This window comes from Triturus cristatus, chromosome 3_1, assembly GCF_964204655.1.
Source record: "Triturus cristatus chromosome 3_1, aTriCri1.1, whole genome shotgun sequence".
NCBI lineage: Eukaryota > Metazoa > Chordata > Amphibia > Caudata > Salamandridae > Triturus > Triturus cristatus.
This window is the reverse complement of record NC_140583.1, coordinates 392,405,424-392,427,628: the sequence shown is the minus strand read 5'-3', so window position 1 is coordinate 392,427,628 and position 22,205 is coordinate 392,405,424. Positions and strand designations below refer to the sequence as shown.

Sequence of the window (22,205 nt, the reverse complement as noted above, 5' to 3'; positions counted from 1 at the left end):
ACAAATAAGCCTCCCCAAGGGTAGGCCCTAAACAGCCCAGAGTGCAGGGTAGGGTGCAGTGTATCTTGTATCTAAAAGGTAGGACACATAGCTTTACGTTTTATATGTCCTAGTAATGAAAAACTCATTATTGCAAGCCCTACCTCTCCCATAGTACAACACTGGGGTTATCTTATTACATTTAATAAGCTGTAATGTCCAAGTGAGAGTGAGTAGCCAGTTCATGTTTGGTGTCTTTGGAATTGTAATGAAAAGACCTAACTTATGGTGAAGTGGAATTTTAAATAAAAAGTTTGAAAATGCCACTTTTAGAAAGTTGCCATTTTGCTGCCATAACCATTTGGTGCCTGCAGCCTGTCTCTGGGTCACATGATGTGGGGTAGTTGATAGTTGAGTCTTGGCTATTCCTCCTAGACAGACACACACAATAGGGAGCTTAGGTGTGCCTGGATGGTCCATTATCACTAGCAGGATGGGAGGGAGGAGCTTGGCACAGCCCCACTTACACTTGAATAGGATGTGCCTGCCTCTACACACAGGGATGCATACCCCCTGTAGTTTATTCTGGAGCCAAGTCAGGGAGGTCAGGGCCCCTGTGCACTTCAACGACATTCCTCGAGAAGCCTCTCCCCATTTCTAAGGCACACATGGGTATAAATACTTGACCTCAGACACCAACTATTAAGTACTGTTAGAAATTGTGTTTCTGGTAGCAGAGGTATGCACCCTGACCAAGCAAGAACCGCAATCCTAGGCAGGGCAAGCTAGATACACATTAAAAGGTAAAATGTGCTCACTACAGTACCTTTGGCTGGAGGCTACATTGACGTTGAGATGTGAGGAGCAGGGAGGCGATACGTTGTTGTTCATCCAAGGGATTTGTAGGCGAGACCTCGTAGTCGAGCTACATACTTGAGGAAAGCTTTGTCGTCGAGCAGCACTGAAGATGGGCAATGCATCGTCGTTGAGCTGTTCATTTGGGGAAGCTTCGGCTTTGAGCAGTGCTGAAGATGGACGATGCATCATCGTCAGGTGATATGCGCCGGTTCCGAACAGCACAACAGCATCGATGTGCCGTCCTTGAGCATTGCAGTAAAGAAAACCTCACTTCCAGGGGTCAAGGACTGGATTGGCACCACTTGGCAGGGCAGGACTCACAGGTGGCAGAGTCCAGGTGCTGTGACAGGGTTGTAGGAAGTCTTTGATGTCCCTGAGACCTCAGAACAGGAGACAAGCCAGTATGCCCTTGGAGTCATTCTGGGTTCAAGTGAGATGGGTCCTGTCCTTTCCTCAGCAGGGTAGAGGGTAGCATGCATGTGGTCAGCACAGCACAGCACAGCAGAAAAGCAGTTCCTCAAGAGCAGTAGTCCAGCAGAGTAGCAGTCCTTGTAGCAGCACAGCAGTCCTTCCTTCTGGCAGAGGTCTTCTGATTTGATGCTATCTCATTTGGTGGGGTCAGTGAACCAGTACTTATACCCAGGTGTTGCTTTAAAGTGGTGGTGACTTCGGGGGGGCGTGGCTAGTGTCCGGAGATGGCGGCGGACGCCTGTTAGCTGAGCACCGGGCCGGGGCTCTAACATCCTGCGAACTACTCAATCCTGTGGAGCTGCGTGGGTGTCCGGAGCCCGGGCGTTGCCTTCGGAGTCAGGCGTCCTGTGTGGGATTGTTCGCAGCAGGAGCATGAGTCGCTGCGGCCGGCTGAGGAGCTGTCCCCGCTTCGCGCCTATTCTGGCCTAGCGGCGGCAGGGAGAGGCCGAAGCCGCGGTGCTGTGGTGTAAAAGACGCCGCAGGCGTGAAGCGACATGCGGTGGAGGGTGGCACCCGACCCTGCCGGACTGCGGCCTGGCGGAGAGCGGCCCAAAACCAGGTGTCGGGGGTCCCAGACTCGCCAGCGGAGGTCCGCAGAAGGGCTCATTGAGTGGATCCTTGATAATAACCTCCTGGAGGCCGGCCTGATACTTTGAAAAGCCCGTGTCCGCCGGGGGACCGCGGCTGGCCGGGGCGTGGTGCGCAGCCCGCCCGGTCCACCCCCAACGTGTGGGCTGTTGTTCCAGACTGATTGCTGAGCTGCGGAGAGCCTGGCGGCATACTGAACCGGAGACCTTTTGTGCCGCGGTTCGGTGGCAGGGGGTCGGAAACACTGTGAGTGCCAGCGGTGGCCAAAGCTTGCCTTTCATGAGCTGCTGTGTCCGGGGAACCGTGGGGGAGGACCCCCCCGGGCTTCGCTAAGCACCAGAAGGCGGGTGAGTTTGCTGAGTGCCCCCCTGGTGATCCTGTCGGTGCGGGCCATCGGCCGGGTGGTGGCCGGCTGAGGAGGAGGCGGCCGGTGTAGGTCTGTGACCCGTGGGTGGCCACCGCTTGGGGAAATAAGCGGTCCCGAGTGTCTGCATGGAGCTGCGGTGGAAGGAGTCGCGTGGTGGCAGCGCCAGTAATGGTCATCCTTGAAAGGACGGCTTCCCTCGGACCAGAATTGGAATGTTGGTTGCTGGAGTGATAGCCTGGGGTGGACGCCCGGAGCCCTGCCTAAGGAGAAACGGGGCCATTGGGACCATACCCCCACCCCTCATTTCAGTAAGACTTTGGGGACCCGGACGACCTAATATTCTGCTGGGCAGCCATTTCCTTGTGTTCTTCTACGCACTGGAGCCTCTTGCCTGTTTGTTAGCCCACTCACCTAGCGGGGACTGTTGTTTGTTTCAAGGGGGGGCTGCGGAGCGGTAACCCTCGAGTGATCGCCCGGCCTTCCCAGCTGGTAACCAATCTTTTGCCTGGGCGACGCCATGGGTAGGACTAAACCCAGGGTACCTGCACAGCCATCTGGCGAAAGTACTAGATCTCACTCCCCGGACTGCGTGGATGAACGCCCGGGTCCATCGGTGGGCGTGGGGCCGACCGCCCCGTCCTCGGATAAATTGGACATGATCCTCCAAGAGATCAGAGACACACGGTCGGCGTTGGAGGGCCAACAAGGAGTGATATCCGTAGACCTGAACCTCCTGAAGAATGACCAAAAGAAACTGGCAGATAAGGTACGACACACGAATCAGACAGTGGAGCCTTTGGTATCGCAGGTAGCGACCCATACAGAACAACTGTCCCTTATACGTCAACAGATCGAAGCCCTACAGACACGGGCGGATGATGCGGAAGGGCAAGCGCACCGCAACAATCTCTGGATAGTGGGATACCCGGAGGGCGTGGAAGGCTCGAACCCCACGACCCACATTGAAAACTGTCTGAGAATGGTGGTAGCCCCTACTGGTCTATCCCCCCACTTTACTGTAGAAAGAGCGCATCGCTTTCCTGCGAGGAGACCACCGCCGGGAGCCAATCCCCGTCCTATGCTAGCACGCATCCTCAATTATAGGGATCGCGACCACCTATTACAAGCGGCTTGAGACAGAGATCCACTCCGCGTGGAAAACACCACCGTCCTCATATTTCCTGACTACACGCAGGCGGTCCAGCGAAAGCGCTTCTCCTTCATGGAGGTCAAGGCACAGGTCCGAGCCGCAGGCCTGCCCTTTGCGCTGCTTTTCCCGGCCAAGTTGAAGGTAGTGCATCAACAGAGAGCTATCTTTTTTGACACCCCGGACAGTGCATGGGACTGGCTGGACAGAAACTTCCCGGAAGTCCTTCCGGCTAGGAGGATGGATTCTTCAAGACCACAATCGCAGCGACTCCCGCGACGACGTAAAAAGACTATGCTAACACAAAGCACATCCTCCAGTGTCCCGCAGCAGCAGCAAATCCGTGAAGGTCAGAGGGAGGCGCTGTGCTCGGCCTCTTCCTTTCGCTCTGTCCGGCCCCCGATCAGCACTAGCCCATCCTTGGGAAATTCCTTAGACTCGGACACGGAGGGCAGTGTGACGCTGTTCCCATCAGATTCCACGCACTTGAGCAAGGATCCCCTGGAGACCTTCCCGGACTGACCTTCTTAGGGTGAAACTGATCCTCAGTGGGCGAGGTGGGGGGAGAGTACCCCCTCACTGCTTAGACAGTGAGAGCTCCTGTGTAGTTTGCTCCCCTCAGTGGGCCAATGGCCCGTATTGTGTTCTTTGTTCATGTATGAGTAGTCCCCCGGCCTGCCCTGTCTTGGGCGCTTCCACGACTTACATACGCTACTGTTAATTCACTGTGCTGTTAACCTTCTCCCCCATTAGGCGATAGCACTGGTTCAGGATCTGAAGTTATGATCCGTTTACAGTTTGGTCGGACGCAGATAGGGCGTCGGACCCAGTATTGGGCAAGGGGGTTTTTGTTTATAGGATTGCCACATGGTCTGGGGGACGGAGGAGGGGGGATGCGGTGGGGGGGCGGGGTTATGGGGGGTGGGGGGCGGGGGTGGGATGGTGATTTTACCCTGGCGAGATGACGGCTCCAAGGTCATATGTCTTCATATCCTGGAATGTGCGGGGTATGGGATCCATTCAGAAACGCCATCGGGTAGTGGCCCAATTACACCACCGTAAGGCCCAAATTGTATGTTTCCAAGAAACCCACCTGATCCATGCAGAATCCTTGAAGTTGCAAAAGCGGTGGAGGGGTCAATTCTATGCCACTTCATACTCCGCCTTCTCTAGAGGGGCTGCAATATGGCTCAGAGCGGGAGTCCCCTTTTCCTTGCAAGAGAGCCGGATTGATGTTTTGGGTAGGTATGTACTGTTACGGGGCCTATTGGATGGTTCACCTGTAGTGCTGGGTTCTTTGTACGCCCCTAATGTAGAGCATGCCCAATTTCTCTCCCGGGTGTCTGTGGCCTTGTCGGACTGGAGTGATTGTCCATGGTTGCTAGGTGAAGACTTGAATGCTGTATTTGATGTTGAGTTAGATCGATCTCACCCTCCCCTGGCGGGGACTGGGGCTCAGTCTAGAGCCGCGGCCTTGGGTCAGTGTACACGAGGCTGGAATTTGATAGATCTTTGGAGAACGCAGCACCCGACTGACAGGGAGTATTCCTTTTATTCTTATCCCCACCAACTGGATACACGTCTGGATTACTTCTTGGGCTCACCGTCATTGTCCTTTGCGATCTCCCATTGCACTTATTTGGGCAACACCCTGTCTGACCACAACCCTATTGAGTTGGGCCTGCAGTGGGGGCGTTCCCCGGCACCAATACCGACTTGGAGGATGCAACCCCTTCAGTTAGAGGACCAGGTTTTCCGTGATACCTTACAGAGGGCTATAAATACTTACTTTACTATCAACGAAGGCACTGCCTCGTCCCGCTCCATAGAGTGGGAAGCCTTCAAGGTGTCTATGAGAGGGGTGTCCCTAAGCTCCTTGGTGGGGGCCCGTAGGGAAGTGGTCCGGGACCTAACGGAGTTTGAGGATGTGCTCCAGAAGCAAGAAGTAGAGGCCCATAGGGACGGGCAGGCTGCGGAATCCTTGCAGGAGACCAGAATAAGGTATGCGGAGGCCCTGGAGCGGCTTCGCTTATTGGACTACAGAGCATACACCCATCGTACGCACTCGGAGGCTGATAGGGCAGGCCCCTTACTGGCACGGCTGATGGCCCCCTCAGCCTGCCCTACTCCCATCCTGGTTATTAATACCGCACAACACGGACAAGTCCAGACCCAAATGGAAATAAATTTGGCGTTCCGGGCTCATTACGAGGCACTCAATGGAGCACATCCAGCGCCAAGCACAGATGCTGTGACAGACTTTCTGACACAGGCAAACCTCTCAGTGCTTGCTGCAGCGGAAATCCACGACCTAAAAGCCCCGATTACTTCGGCCGAGATTAGAGTAGCTATTAAGTCCTTAGCCCATGGAAAGACTCCTGGTTCTGACGGACTGCCCATCTAATTTTATTCCACTTTCTCGCCTCAATTGATCCCCAAATTATTACAACTCTATACGACAGCACTCGCGGAGGGGAGGCTGCCCCCTACCACTCGAGAGGCGATCGTCACATCCCTCTTGAAACCAGATAAAGATCCCTTGGATATGTCATCCTACTGGCCGTTATCGATCCTTAACACAGAATACAAAATTCTCAGTAAGCTTCTTGCTAACCGCCTTCTTCCACTCCTGTCGCGGTTGATCCACATGGACCAGTGCGGGTTTGTCCCACGGTGAAGTACATCCCTGAATCTACGGCGTTTTCACGGCATCTTGCACGTATCTGGGCTCCGACCGGCGGGAGCGGGGTGCTTATCCTTAGACATATCGCAGGCCTTTGATACTCTCAGTTGGTCTTATATGCTGGAAGTGTTGGCAAAGATGGGCATTCCCCCAGAGCTGTGTGCCTGGATTTGGCTGCTCTACACTGCCCCTATGGCCCGGGCAAAGACAGGCTCGATCATCTCTTCTGCCTATCCCATCTTCCGGGGCATGTGCCAGGGTTGCCCGTTATCTCCTATTTTGTTTGTACTGGCGCTTGAACCGTTAGCACAAAACCTTAGACGGGTCATGGTCCCACATGGCATTCAGATGGAAGGATGCCTCCATTCAGTCTCGCTTTACGCGGACAGCATGCTGCTGTACTTCCGAATCTCCAGGCTGACTTGGGGGAAGTGGCAGATCTCTTTCTTCGATTCGGGGAGATATCCGGTTTGCACCTCAATGCTTCTAAATCCATAGCCTACTCCTTCAGTGGGGTGCTGGCAGCCCCAGAGCTCCGCTTCGGGCCCTTGGCCATACGGGTGGCACCAGTCACGTTTAGGTATTTGGGGATTAATATCTATCGTTCCGTGCAAGATGTCATAGCAGGCAATCTAGTACATACAATCTTCCATACGTTCCCAAATAGCATTTTGGAACACCTTGCCTCTTACCGTTGCGGGAAGGCTAACGATCTCTACAATGGTGATGCTGCCTCGCTTACTCTACCATTTTGTCAGCATTCCGGTGGTATACCCAGCTTGGATTTTTCGAGAGTTAGATGCGCTGCTGACCTCGCTGGTCTGGGGCCCGGGTAGGCATAGGGTGTCGTTAGCTAAGTTGCGGCTGCCAAGCTGGGCGGGTGGTATGGGAGCACCCGACTTTAGGGCATACTGTATTGCTGGTCAGCTGCAGTGGTGGGCCTATTGGCTGGCTGGGAAAAACCTGTTCGAAATCGGGTACACCCCGGCCCAATTAGCGCGTGGTACCTTGCAGTCATTGTTGTGTCCTGGGACCCCTAGGCTATTAGACCCCCCGGCCCTCCTGAACATAGCGCTGCAGTATTGGAGAAGGGCATGTAAATATGCCAAAATCCATATGCTTCCAATATACCACTGTGTGGCCTCCCCACGAGGCAGGGGATCCTGAGTGCCAGTCAGAAGTGCCTTCTTCCAGGAAGGCGAGCTGTTGTCCCATGAGGACTTTGTGAGGGTAAACATGGTACCTGGTACCCAGTTTCTGCTACATGCGGCGATCTTCCGGTATATTCGGGCACAATGGCTGGAAACGCCGCGGGAACCCTCGACATTTCACCTCCTGCGCTCCCTCCATATAATGGGACATGGACGCTACCTGGTCCGTTGGCTGTACCGGGGCCTGGTGGAGCACACCCGGGTCTCCTTGGCTCCTCTCCGGTTGTGGTGGGAAACTGACTTGTCCCGAGCATTTAGTGATAGAGAGTGGACCTATGTGCTGGAAAACCCTAAGAAAGTGTCCCGAAATTGTAGATTGAAAACTATTCAGTTGTTTGTCCTTCATAGGGCTTACCTTACACCCCATACACTAAGTAAGATGTATACTACAACAGTTGCGTCCTGTCCACGGTGTCCGGCACAGGATGCCGATTTGTTGCACATGTTGTGGCTATGTCCAGCGCTGCGGGGATACTGGGGTAGGATAACACATGTTTTAAATATAATTAATGAACGCCCCTCCTGGGGCAGAAGCTTGCCTATTGGGTCTGCTGCCGCTCCCCCTTAAAGCGAAACTGTTGCGTCGTTTTGTCAATCTGGCATTAATGCTGGCAAAGTGCCTGATAACCCAGCGGTGGAAGTCTCGAGCCCCACCGCGGGTGGAGGTCTGGGGAGAGGAGGTATGGAGGTGGTCGGTGGCAGAGCGAGAGGCGTTGTACCGGGAAGAGAGTCAAGGGCTGCGAAAGCGTCCTATATCCCTGGAATGAGCACACCTAACTGAGCTATTCAAGGGTGAGGTGGAGGAGGGTGAGGAGGCTGCGGGGAACAGTCCCCGGAGTCCCCCAGCATGAGACAGGGTATATGCCGGCGGATGAGTCTGGTAGTGACTGGAGCCAGTCCCCTGGCACTGAGTGTTGTAAATTCCCGTCTGACTGAGGCCATTTTCTGGTGGGAGATGATACAAGCCTTCCCTCCTCTGTTACACTTGTCTGTAACCATTGGTGTCCCCCCTGGCCGCTGTGCTTGGCCTCCATCCTCCCCCGATTCCACGCTTGAGATGTGGGCCCTGTCCACTCCCCTTCCCCCTCCCGCGAGAGAGATGATCTGTGACCCTCAGACAAATTCGTGGCACGTTTGGGTTAAATGGGTGGGTTAGGGTGGATTGGGAGTTAGAGGGTTGTTCGGGAGGGGTTGCCCCCATAGATACAGAGCCTTGAAGATTGGGAAAGTAGCACATAGTCGTGGTCGGATACCTAGTAATGTACCTGTCTGATGTACTTTCAACCTCTCGTATGTCTTATTTGGTGTGCATCGACTACTAAGTGATACCATCTGTAAGAACGTTCAAGATACTTGTGTAATATCCTTGGACCTATGTATAAATACTGTGTTTAATACGGATTGTAACTCATTGCTCCTTCCTATGCAAAAATTGAATAAAAATGTGTTATAAAAAAAAAAAAAAAGTGGGGGTGACTTCAAAGAAGGGTCTTTGAAGTGCTCAGAGGTCCTTTCTGCCCAGCCTTGTCACCAGACCATCAGTAGAGGGTAATCAGCCCTTTGTGTTGGTACAGGGCACTGTCTATTTAGGTTGTGTCAGCCCCACAATCACTTGCTGCCAGGAAGAGCCATCAGAATGCACATGAGCACTCAGACAGACCTAACCTTCCTGTGTTTGGGACTGTCTAGAGGGAATGCACAAATTGTAGTTGTCACCCACCCTAGACGTGTATTGGAGACAGGCTACAGGCACAGAGAGCTGTAGGAGCAGAGAAATGTTCACTTTCTAAAAGTGGCATTTCTAAAATAGTAATGTTAAATCTAACTTTACATGATACAGCTACTCCTTTCTAATCAGGAATGATAATTAAAACGGTATTAAGGAATTCCCAGTGTTACCCTATGAGAGGAGTAGGCCTCGCAGTATTGAAAAACGAATCAGGGTTTTCTTTGCTACCAGAACGTGCAAAAGTTAAAAGTACATGTCCTAACTTTTCACCTTTCACCTATGCAGCACCCAATAGAGCCAACTAGGGCCTACCGTAGAGATGACCTTGCTTTAATAAAAGTGGAGTTTATGGCTTAGCAAAGGTTTTTAAATGCCAAGTCGAAGTGGCAGTAAAACTATATACAGATCCTGCCGTGGCAGGCCTCAGACCTGTTTAAAGACTACTTGTGTGGGTGGCACAATCAGTGCTACAGGTTCACTAGTAGCATCTAATTTACCGGCCCCGAGTATATGGTATACCACTTTACAAGGGACTCACAAATAAATTAAATATGCAAATTGTGTATACACCAATGCTACCAGGTTTGAGCGAGAAGCCCATGCACTAAAGCACTGGTCAGCAGTGGTAAAATGCTCAGATCCTAAGGCCAACAAAAAGAGGAGACAATCGGACAAATAGTTAGGGGGAAGACCACCCTAAGGCTGACAGGTCTAATAACTACACTTCTGGACCTGTGGATACTCTGTCAGGAAGAAGGACTGCTGTGCTGAAGCATTGTTGCTCTGCTGTGCTGACCTACTGCCTATTGCATTCTTGCTTAGGTGAGAAGGACTGGACTTGCATCTGTTGACCTCAGGACCACTAAAGGGACTCCAAGGGATAGTTGTCTGGCCTCCGGACTTGAGCCTTAGAGATAGAACGCCCCAACTACAACAGCACCTCGACTGAACCATCTGTGGGTCTACCCTGCCAAGTCCTGCCACCCCAGTCCTGGATGCTTGAAAGTGAGCCTAAGGTGCTATGCCTGCCTATGTGGATCCAGCGGAACTGAGGTATCTCCTCTGCTACGTGGTGCATCCCCGCGCAGAACTGATGCATCGCCGCTGCTACATGGATCAGTACTGCTGACAAGACTAGCAAAGCATCACATCCCGTCACCCCATCGGAACTGCCTCTGCACAATGCATCCTCAGCACAGGCTCTCATATCCTTCATCAATGAAGCCTCGACGACATTGCTGGACTCTGCATTGCAGCCTTGCAACCCTCAGAATCGACATATCGCCCTGACTGTACAACGCATCCTCGACAACGGTCTTCGCATCGCAAGCCCACGGGATCCTCGACAATGACACAGGACCTTGCACCACAGCCTCGCCACATCTCTGAACCGATACATCGCTTCAGCTGTGTGACTCATCTTTGATGTGGATCTTCGCAATGCGACACAAACCAGGATTTATGGTGATGTTTTCAGTGGGCCTAACTGGGTCCCTGTAACCCGCTTATGCTCCATCGCGTTCGGCCTGAACTTGTGTCTTTGTCCTGGTCCACTGCGACCAGTTATCCACATTTGGTGCTTTGTGCTTTTTGGGTGATTATCAGTGAAATCTTTAAAATTGCACATCTACGGCCCATATGATTGGACCATTGTTGTTTTGGTCTTGTTTTATTTATTAAAAATAACTCAGTTTTTCTAACTTGGCTTGGGATCCTTTTGTGTGGTGTTTTTCACTTTATTACTGTTTGAAGTGCTGCACAAACTATTTACACTTTGCCTCTCAGTTAACTCTGGTGCTGTTTTGTGATAAGCTACCAGAGGGTTAAGCACAGGTTAATTTAGGGTTTGGCTTGTCCCTCACCCTGATAAGGATTGTGATTGTTGCGTAACTAGGGATCAGATACCAGTCAACCAACAACCCAATTTCTTACACTATCTAATACATAAACAATCATTTATCATCATGTCACTGAAATTGGAAAAACAGAACCCATGATCTTCTTTGACATGATATCTACTGTATGTTATTTTATGGGGTCATAAAATACCTTTGTGGACACTTTCCAGTGTAAATATTTGAATCAGTTGCAACCATGTTCAATGTAAGAATCCATATTCATATTTGATTTTTAAGAGTGTGTCCTCTTTTGTTCCTCTAGTGAAATAGAGCTTTTGAACATTTATAAAATTGGGCAACTTCAGATTATAGTAATTAGCAGAGTAAATACTTTATAATAAGCATATGTAACATAAGGATATTAAGAAGATCAGTTCTCTTATAAAACAGTACTCCTCCACAGATACATACATTCTCTGTCTTTCTTCTTTTTCTACATCAGCGAAGAGTTTCTTTGTAAGTTCATCCATTTTATCTGCAAACACAGAGAATATTCCACTATCACAGTCCACATGTGTTTTTCAAGAAAATATTTACTACATGTACCCTAGCAAAGAAGTGAGAACTTACGTTTTAAGGAAAAATATATATTGAGGTTGTAAAATGAAAGTAATTATACAGATGTCAATCCTCTTTTCACAATGAATGCTTGATTATGTTGCTATTAGTAACTATAAACTCTAAACTATAACAGAATGTATGGAATTAGTTGCCCACAAAACTGATGACAAGACTATGGTGACACAGCTCTGTGTGATGTTTTAGACCCCAATAAAATAGTTTCAACAGTTTGTGTGGAGTAAGGTACCAATATTCAATTCATTTGTCTAGTCTTGTCTAGTACAGCGATTTGAGATCAGTTTGTTGTAACTTCAATAACAGCAATGTCAAGTGTACACTTTAAAGAAATAACACAAACAAATATTATGTTCCTTGTAATACTAGTTTCATAAGGTTCCAGTTAAAAACCCCACTTAGTTCTGTAAGCAATATTCAGTCCTGCATGGGCTTCTGGAAAACAAGATAGGTCTTCAGTAGGCAAAATAGCTAATGTACCCAAATATGTTCAAAGTGGTGGTATAGAGTTTGGGATTATCTAAAGAAATAGTGGGTCATATGTAGTAAAATATTTCAGCATAGACACAGAATGGGTAAAATGCTTTTATATATCTGGCCCAATACCGTTCATTTGTTGGATATTTGCCTTCTTAAATTATAAAAGAAGAACTTCCTTGCCTGAGCATACTTCCTGCATTTACAAGAGAATTCGCATCAGGAACTGTGAATCACCTTGCTCTTCATCCACATCTTGTGTACCTACTTTGGTTAAGCTAATATCACTGCTGACTGGCATTTAGTGATATGTATTGAACAGGGCACAGCACTGAAGGGACATTGCATTGAAAGACACTCCATATGCTGGTTTGTCCCTGATTCTTAAAATATACCTGCTTTGAAGTGATTCATAAACATGGTTTCACCCATCCTGTCTGAGCAAGTATCACCTAACAGAGATAGTAAACGCCCATCATTTGCTAAACTCCAAATAACATGACTTAACATACTGAGGGTAGGAGAAAGTATACTGTTTTAGTTCCAACAAATTTAATGTTTAGTTTTTGAAAGAGACAACTTACAATTCTGTGTGCACTTAATATTTGTAACTGTGCAAAAAAAAATCACATTGCTAGAACCTCCACCGTCGAGATATAAGCTGCATTTTTTTTCAATTATATGGATAGTATTTTTCCAATTCCTGCAGAGAAACATACCACTAAACTAAACACTAAAATACATTTAGTGCACTTTAGATTATAGTTTTTAATAAGGTTCTTCCTGCTTTTTTTAAGATAGGTTACTGCCTTTTGAGGCTGCCTAATCACTGAAATAAAAAAAGGTTTGGAAAAGATACACAAACCTTAAACACTGTCTGCCAGCCTCACAAAATAGGACATCCTATACCCCACCTCTGGAAATACTTTCTTTAAAATAAAAAACGTAGAGAGACCATTGGTAATGGGATGGAGTTCTCTTAATTCATGTTCCTCTGAGAAATACAAGCTACTAAAATGAAATGGACTTCTAGCCATCAGATACCCAACTGGTTTACAAAACATCAAAGGAAGTCTTTCACCTACTTCTGGTCTCTGAGAATATAGGAATACTTGTTTGAAAAGGTAGTGGCTGCCTACCAGATTACAGGTGAACACGGCTGACAACAGACCACTGCACTATCTGGCACTTACTGGCCTCGATAGCTAGGTTCACCATTCAAGCGACTAAGCACTTTCTGAACCTGTATTAGATTATTAATGAAGGTGGCCCTCAATACTGTAACATTGTAGAAAACTGGCACAGGGCCATCTTGCAAAACTCTGGGATGCAGTAGTGGTATTACGTAACCCAAAAGGCAACAATGTAAACTGAATATAACTTTCTGGGGTAGAGAAAAAGCTCTATACAGGCAAACACTAGCAGATTGCTAAACTAAAAGAGCTCTGGAACTTGGTAGCTTATCTGCGTAAGGTACGGGGAACGTGATCTATTTTTCAGAATTTGTTCTGTTGTGAAACACACTCAATTTAGAACGGACACCTTAACATGTACTTTAGGGATAGACTAGTGTAGGGCTTAGTCAGCACTGGATAAAATTGAGTAACCTCCTAACAATGGCTGTTAGAAACAACTTTTGTTTTAAATAATGCGTGCTTAGATTTTGACTTGTTTGTTGTCCATAAGGTTGATGTCTCTGCACACTCCTACTTGTAAGATCCCCAAACCAGTTGAAGAACTGTTACGATAGGTACCGCTTGTAGCTGCACTGCTTTTAAGTCAGTTATGAAGAAACATTAACTTAATGCACAGAGTCATTGTTCTCTTCCCTTGAAGTGAGTAAAAGAGGGGCTTGTCTTCATCTGCAATCATATAATGTGACAGAAAACTAAACAGCACACCACCATTGCTAAAGTGGAGTTCCATCTGTTGGTATGAAAAGCATTGTGTGTTGCCCATGTTCTTTAATTCAATCCAGTTTTTCAGATCAATGCTTTACTCAAACAATGTTTGCGGGTCAAGCCACTTAACTTATAATGTCCTAGCTAGCCTTCACAAGCTCCACAATCCAAACTGTGGAGCTTTCTAACCACATCATTATTGGATCTGCTCTTGTCTAGCTTTGACTGTCGGATGAATACATTCATCATGTACTGAGCAATCTTGCGTCTAAGGTCTTGCACATAGATTATCATATCACATGCAAGGATTTCTCCACACATTTAAACTAAATGGGCTGTTAGATACACCCTCTCTGGCATCTTTACAAAAGGGGGTTGACTCAAGAAGAAGGACTACCAGAAAAGCAGCACTGTACAAAAAGGTATAGTTTTTCTGTAACTGGTGGCCTGGAATGGTCATAGATCAAGAGCACAGTAATACCCATCTTCAGCCTATCAAAAGTTGTCTGCAGCACTGGCTGTGCTACTGAGGGAGTCTTAGTTAAGCTTTTCAGCTAGCCAATTATTTGGTAGTCCACACAGAATCATCAAACGTATTTCATTGTTATGGAAACTGCATTCACCACTTAAGACTCAGCATTCTTTTTCTGACTACACTATTGACTATTCTTCAAATGCATGTCAAACAACCAAGGATCAACTCTGGTTGGGGGCAGTGGGGGGCTGTCACTCTTGCCTTCATTAGTAAAACCTGCTTTCAATGTCTTTTCAGAGTTCTGCCTTTGCTGGCCATTCTGATGTCAGCCAGCTCAGGCAATCAATCCAGCTCCGAAATTGGAGCCTTACTCTCTATTTGACATTCCTCACTAGTCTTCAGTTGTGGTATGATATATGGTAGGGATGGGCAGAATCCATGGAATTTGACTCAGTTGAATTCCCTTGAAGTTAGATAAAAACTCAGCAAGATTCCAGTTTCCCCAACAGGTGGAAAGAGGCACGTTGCAAAGATCGTGCTGTGATTTAGGGCTGGCAGTGCATTCCCAACTGAAGAATCAGAGCGAATGAACCATGCAGTGCCCCAGAGGGTGCCGCTACTCGACTTGATTTTGCTGCCTCTCAAGTAGATTTTCAACTTGAGTGGCAAATCTACTCGAGTGGCAGCCTTCTAAACGCGAATGGTCGTGACTGCCAGCGACCGTCTGCGTTAGAAAAATTCTTGCCAGAGGTCCTCGTAGCAACCAAAAATGTGCTAGGGGATGCCAAATCCCGCTCGCCAACTTACTGTTCTGGAGCCATCTACAAGAAAGAATTCTGCACAAGGTGATTGGCAGATTTTGGCATAACTCCGTATTATAGAGGTAACTCGGAGTCGCGAAAATGTCATCAATACTGCATGTGGAAAGGACTATTCTGCCAACCCCTAATATAAGGCTGGTTTCTGGGGGCATGTTAGGTCTATGTTGCTACATCTAATAGTGAAGCTTTTTTGAGTGTGAGATCTGTGGTGGTGTTCCGTTGTCTGACAAAGGTACAAACATGTTATCTGTACATTTTTGTCATAATGCACTGCCAAGGCATAAATATAACGCTCATGAGCGTGGTTTATTTACACTGGTTTTAACTGAGTGGTTGTTGGATGCATGTTTTTGTGGTCCGTGACACTGATGTTGGCCAGGCAGTTTTCTTAACTAAATAGCATGGGTGATATGTTGTGCATATGAGGGTGTCCCTCAAATATTATCTTTTTGGAAAGTGTAGGTAAATTATTTAGTAAATTGCTACTTATTCTATTTCAAACGTTTCAGGGTGATTCTTCGAGCGGGGTTGAGGAAAAGGGGAGGGGGTGTCCCAACATGCCTGTACCGCTGAACGGAATTACACCAAATGTGGCATGGAGCTAGATCTTGGCCCAGAAAAGTGCTTTTTAAAAAAAAAGTGTGTACATCAGTTTAGTAGTTTTGGAGTTATGAAAGAAAGCAGATTTATGTTTATCTAGGAATGTAAGGGTACGCATGATCTTGAAACTCAGAACTTGCCTGGGGCCCAAAAAGCTTTTCCTTTTTATGAATTTTGTTGCAAATTTGCAACTCTGCAGCAAACGTTTTAAAAAAATAACTGCGGTCCCCATGCATTTTTTTTAGCCCCCCACATGGTCCCAGGGGAATTGGTCTTATTATTATGAGGAGGGGGCAAACGAGGCCCCTCTCCCCAGGCTGATATTGGCCCCGCCTGCTGGGGCCCAGCCGATATTAGGAAAAGGGGCCATGCGGCACTACTACCCGGGCAGATTTCAGTCCCACGGACACCATCTCCCACGGCCCAGCCTCTTTTCAAGTGGGAGAGGGGCACATGGCTCCTCTCCCAGGCCTATGTTCACCTCAAGGGCCCCATCTCCCAGAGCCAGGCCATACTAGTAATGTTGAAGGGGGCAATGCAACCCCCTCTCCCAAGGTAAATTTTGGCCCCTGGGACCCCATCCCCCAGAGGATAGCCACCATAACAAAGGGGAGGGGGCCATGCGGTCCCCCCCGAAAGACATAAATGTCCCTGGGGACTCCATCCCTCAGGGCCGGCTCCTGCTATGCCCCGGGGTGCCTACCACCGGGAAATATTGGTTTCCCTGCCCACACTGGCACAAACTGGGAAACCTGTGTTTGATCTCGCTTGGCAGGAACATTTCAAAGCTCCCGCCAAGCTTGAGCAAACACAAAGTTCACTCCCAGCTGGCAGGAGCTTTAAACATGCTCCTGTCAGCTTAGAGCAGATTTCATGTCTATTTCCCTGCCCGCAGTAATGCGGACAGGGAAACAGATCATACTGCTCCCACCCACTGGAAGCAGCATTTTTCGCTGCTCCTTGTGGGTGGTAGCAATGCTGGCTCCCACTGGATGCAGGGAGCCGGCTGGGGCCACAGGGGTATTGGGGCTCCCCACGGCCCCCAAGCAGGATATGGTGTATGCATTGGGTGGGCACCAGGGCACCCTCCATTAGTTGGTCGGGCCCCAGGGCATTGTTTCAGCCCATGGAGGAGGGCCCCCTCCCCCTTTAGAATATGGCCAGGCCATGGGAGATGGCTTTCCCTGGGCCACAATCGGCCCATGGGGGGGGGTATGTGTGCCCCTGCACAAATATAATGCCGGGTGCCGGAGGATGGGATCCCTGGGGAGAGGGGACCACGTATGCTGGCCCCAGGGGATGTGCTCCCTGTCGCCAAAAGTGGTTCAGGGAGGGGGACATGTGCTCCCCCTCCCCACAAAATTTGCTGGGCCTGAGGGATGGTGTCCCAGGCCAAAATTGGCATGTCACACTCCCCCATAAACATAATGGTGGGCCCCGGGGGATAGGATCCCCGGGGCCAAAAGAGGCCAGGAGAGGGTGGCTGGGAGTTGGCTGCCTTTGGGGCATTCACCACAGGCCGTGCATGGTGTGGGGTTAGCTGCAGGGCCTGGCCGCAGGTGCACTGTGGTGGTTGGATTAACATATGGTAATTAAATATTACTTTACGTTAAAAAATACCTAGAAATTCACTGGAAAAACCAAAGGTTACAGGGAAGTAATAGTAAGGAAATAGCATTACAAAAACGCAGAAATTCACACAAAAAAAAAAAAGGTTACAGGGAAGTTACAGTTAGATTCAGATTTTACACACACAAAGCCACAGAAATTCAGCAGTTATGGTTATCTCAAGTAACTATATCTCATGTTCTAAGGAAACTATCATTTGTACCCCCACCATGCACTGCTCAGTTCCCACCTATTACATCTTCGATGACATCATTGATAATATCAGTGCAACATTTGCTTTAAAATTATTGATGAGAAAACAGTGCATGGTAGGGGCGCGAGTTTGAGTTACCTTAGGGCACGAGGTATAGGTACTTAAGATAACTAACTATAAGTGCTGAATTTCTATGGTATTGTGTGCATAAAATCTGAACTTAATTATAACATCCATGTAACATTGATGAGGTAGTAGGATCTTTTATAACATTGTTATAAAATTGGTACAGTATACGTGCTTAGCAGCTTGTATAAAGCATATGGTAGCTGCGAAATCACAATAAAAAAGGTAACAGTAAACCTTATGTTGGGTGTTTTTAATACCTTTCATTTCCTGGGTTTTGTCTTGAAGCTTTGATTCCAGCTGTTGTTTCTGTTCAAGCAGCTCTGTAGTTTGCTTTTGAAGTTTTGCTACTTTCTAAATTTAAACAATGTAAACAACCGTTATGAAGACATAAAAATACAACACTGGTTATTTCAGATCTGCCATCTAGCAATGAAACATTGCTTAGAATATTACTTCACAATCATAAAATGAAAGATGTAACCTCATAGGTGGTCTTACAACAGACAAATCCAATGATTCTATGCACATCTTTTTTCTTGAGTGGTATTTGGTTTTTAAGAGAAATGGTCACAATTAGAATTAGTATGATGCAATCTGAATATTTACAAGTTTTGTTATGTTATCATGTTCGAAATATTAAAATATTCATTATTTGCTGAAACTCTGAATAGAAAACATTTATGCTTAGCAAAGTATTACTTAAATGTTACAATAATGTAAAAAGGTGGAGCAGTCCCTTTTCTTTGACCTGTAACTTGAGTAGTAATCTATGTAGTTCAGTGTGCAACAAAGGCTGACATACTGTCCGATATGTCAACTTAATCCGCACCTTCCTTCAAGTACATTACTTCACCTTTGTGCACTGTTGCTATAGTGCCTATGCAACCTAATATAATTGGACCTCGATTCTTTTTACCAATACATACGCATCAATCATGAACTCAACAAACTATGTGAAATATTACACAAGTTGTTGCTAAATAACAAAGTCATTTAATCTGTTATCAACACAGAAAATACAGTTCAATACAATGCAGGTGTTCCATTTCTTGCTTGTGCCCAATGCATTTCCGGCCTTTGGGTCCTTCTTCAGGGGCTAATATCTCCGTGTCCTAGACCCTGCCTTAACTCCTCATGCAGCAGCGGTAACTATAATGTCAACATGACCTTACAGCTTTACGTGAAATGCCATTCGTTTGAATCAGGTTTCGATTCATTCGAACTAACGCATTGGGCACAAGAAAGAATTGGAACACTTGTATTGTATTGAACTGTATTTTCTGTGTTGATAACAGATTAAATGACTTTGTTATTTAGGAACAACTTGTGTAATATTTCACATATTTTGTTGAGTTCATGATTGATGTGTATATTGGTAAAAAGAATAGATGTTCAATTATATTAGGGTGCATAGGCACTATAGCAACAGTGCACAGAGGTGAAGTAATGTACTTGAAGGAAGGTGCGGATGTACTTAAATTAAGGTGCCTACATAGATGCTTCCGATCATCCAATTGGATGATTAAGGGAGTGTCTTACAAGTAAAATAAGTAGCTTTCACACTATAAACCATAATTTGCAATGAAGATGTCTAAATCACAGATGTACCACATCACAATTCATGGAGTTGTCTATAATTTAATTAAAATGTCTACTATTTTGCCTCTATTTGTATGTCTTTTTTTCTAATCTTCCCATCAAATTTAATAAGGTATTTCTTTTTCAAGAAGTTGATTCTCTTATCAAATTCATGTAGAACTGCAAAATCTTGAGGGCAAAATATTCCATTCTCCAGCTAGACAGGGACCAGGGAGGATTGTTTTATGCAATTTATTTTCTTACTGTCAGGTCACGAAGCTGGATATCGGAGTGAAGGGGGAAGCATTCTGGAGGGCTTGATCATTTTTTATTAGAATTGTTCAAGAATCAGTAATAGAATTACCAGTATTTGTAAAGATGGCTAGGCTACCAAAAAGGACAAGGTACAAGGTGCTGGTCAAAATTAAAAACGGTTTAAAGAGCTTTTTCAAGGCAAGATAGGTGCTGACTTGCAAAAGGTTTGTACGGCTACAGGACTGTAAAGTTCTAGGTTTGTATCTTTCTAAACCAGTGCTTAATTTGTGGAATTCTCAAGGGTATCGAGTACTGGCCAATTTTTGTGTTGGAAACAGACAGTTAACTTGGGAGGAAATGAAACCGCATTTACGGATAGGGTGCCATCGAAACTGCCACAGTTTGTTGCAGATTTTGAGATTCTTGACAATTAATTTTCAAGACAGGAGTGAATCGACTCAGGCTCTTAATCAGTTATAAGCAAAAATTAAGCTAACAGGGATAGGCAATTGGTTTAGGGCCCTGAGGAAATACTCTAGTACATCTTTGATTTGTGAATATTTAAATAGGCTAGATAAGGAAATTGGGTGTAGGGTGACTATAAGAGAATTGGAACATATCTCTATGGTGGGTTAGTAGTCCCTCCGGGCAGCTAATTTTGAAAGAATAGTAATCCTCTCAAGATGGATGGCATATTATTCCCCACATGCAATACATACAATGTTCCTGTTCATCCTGAACTAGTGTTTAAGATGTGCACAAAATGATGAAGGGGACTGGTTGCACATTTTTTTTGTCTTCTGCCTCAAATTTCAGTTCTGGAATGATCCATTTCGAGTTCTGAGTGAATGTTTTTCAAATAACGATGATACCTTAAGTTATGGTAGTCCTATTCGGGGCATCTTATGCAACTCAGAAACTAAACAAATATATGCAATATTATATATTAGCTGCCCTATCAAGTCACTCGTTCTCTGATTCTCCAGTTTTGGAGGTCAATTAATGCCCCAATGTTTAAAATCTGCTTTGACAAATTGAAGAGGACCAGAACCTTTTGTCGAGGCATATGCTTGGCGGGTTGCAAATATCAAGAGGTATACAGCTGTTTGGGCACAGTTAGTTGTTCTTGAGAATAAAAGTGTTCAGAGATGCACTTTACTAAGCCCCTTATGGAGGGGATGGTTATATATAATATAAAATCTGCATTCTTGTACTAAATGTACTTTAATTTGACTAGCACTTTTGCACCTCTGCACTTTGTTTTCATTCCGCTATGTTTCTTCTGTACACGATATTGCACAGGATTAATGGTTAGTGCAATGCTCGAGCTATCAGATACAATAATGTATAAGATCAACTTATACCAAAGGACTAAGCAAGGAATAGGGCAATGTTCAAGCTACTAGCTATGGGAGTGTTATGTATTAATGAGAACATGTATTGTTAATGTGGTTCTCCTCTTCCTTCTTATTGATAGCCTAGTGTTAGAATGAGTATTTCTTTTGTATGGATTTCAGAATTGTTTAGCACATTTGCTCTTTACTCATTCTAATGCGGATGCTAAGGTTCTTGTATTACATGCAATCTAATTCGATTAGCATTTTTGCATTTTATTAGTTTCCATGCTGCTATGTTCCTTTTATATATGATATAGTAAGCAATTAAGTTCCACTAAAGGACTAAGTAATGGATAGTGCAATGTTTGAGCTATTCCTCTTCTATCTAATTGTTAGCCTAGCTTTGAGAAGAGTATCTCCTTATTTACAATGCATTCTAGATTTGCTTGGTACATGTGCATTCTACTTTGTCTAATGCTGCTCATAAGGCAATGACTGGTATGTGATATGAGAAATAGTTAGGATAATATGTACAGAATGTGTTGTTAATCTTCTGTGCTCACTGTTGCACTTTATTATACTACATCACTTAATTTATTAATGTTACTAAAAAGTCTGTATGTTCTTTGCTCTTCTTGATAAATATGGCGGTATCTGCTCAATCAAATATATTTATTTTAAAAAAGTGGTGTCGATAATTTGTCTCACAAATGCCTAAATTGGAAGGAAGCAATTATCTAATCGCAAAACGGATAGACAATAATGCTTTTCAATTTGTTATGTTTTAACAGTAATAAAAAGGAGTGTCTGGCGTTTTTCTAGTGTGTTAAATTACAAATGCCGAAACAATATTAATAGACAGCGTGAGATCTTAAAGGGAAAGACTATTGATACCTAGGTTTATGGTCTCCTTAAGCAATGTAGTCAGTTCATTTATTGTGTTTGTGTTAACTGCGGGCCCTCTACCTGGTTGAATAACTTTCTAACTTCTGGTCTAATAAGAATAGCACACCCAGTGGAAACTATTTACAAACATCGATAAATATTTAAGATTGAGTCTAGAATCTGAAATGTAAAAATGGGTTAAATAATTTAATACGCATAAAAGAAGCAAAATATGAAATAAATTAAATGTTTCAAACAAAGGCACTGGGAAGAAAGAGAGGGGAAATTGTTACCATATAAAGTGAAACAAATGGACAACTGCAAAAACTTTCTGGCACACAAAATTACATTGCAAGAGTTTCTTAATCAACTATGGAGTTAAAATGTGGAAATAGCCAGTCCCTGGTAGGCTTACCTC

General features: G+C 45.9%; 1 protein-coding gene across 2 annotated transcripts in view; it reads right to left on the bottom strand.

Moving 5' to 3' along the window:
* The window catches only part of MYO5C (myosin VC), a 1,024,918-nt gene that overhangs the window by 402,838 nt on the left and 599,875 nt on the right, over nucleotides 1-22,205 (bottom strand). For both annotated transcript variants that reach the window (XM_085644174.1, XM_085644175.1), the window contains exons 23-24: nucleotides 17,990-18,083; nucleotides 11,343-11,406 (exon numbers count right to left, since the gene is read on the bottom strand). In XM_085644174.1, the coding sequence (XP_085500300.1) occupies nucleotides 11,343-11,406; nucleotides 17,990-18,083 (158 nt within the window). The remainder of the gene's footprint in view (nucleotides 1-11,342; nucleotides 11,407-17,989; nucleotides 18,084-22,205) is intronic.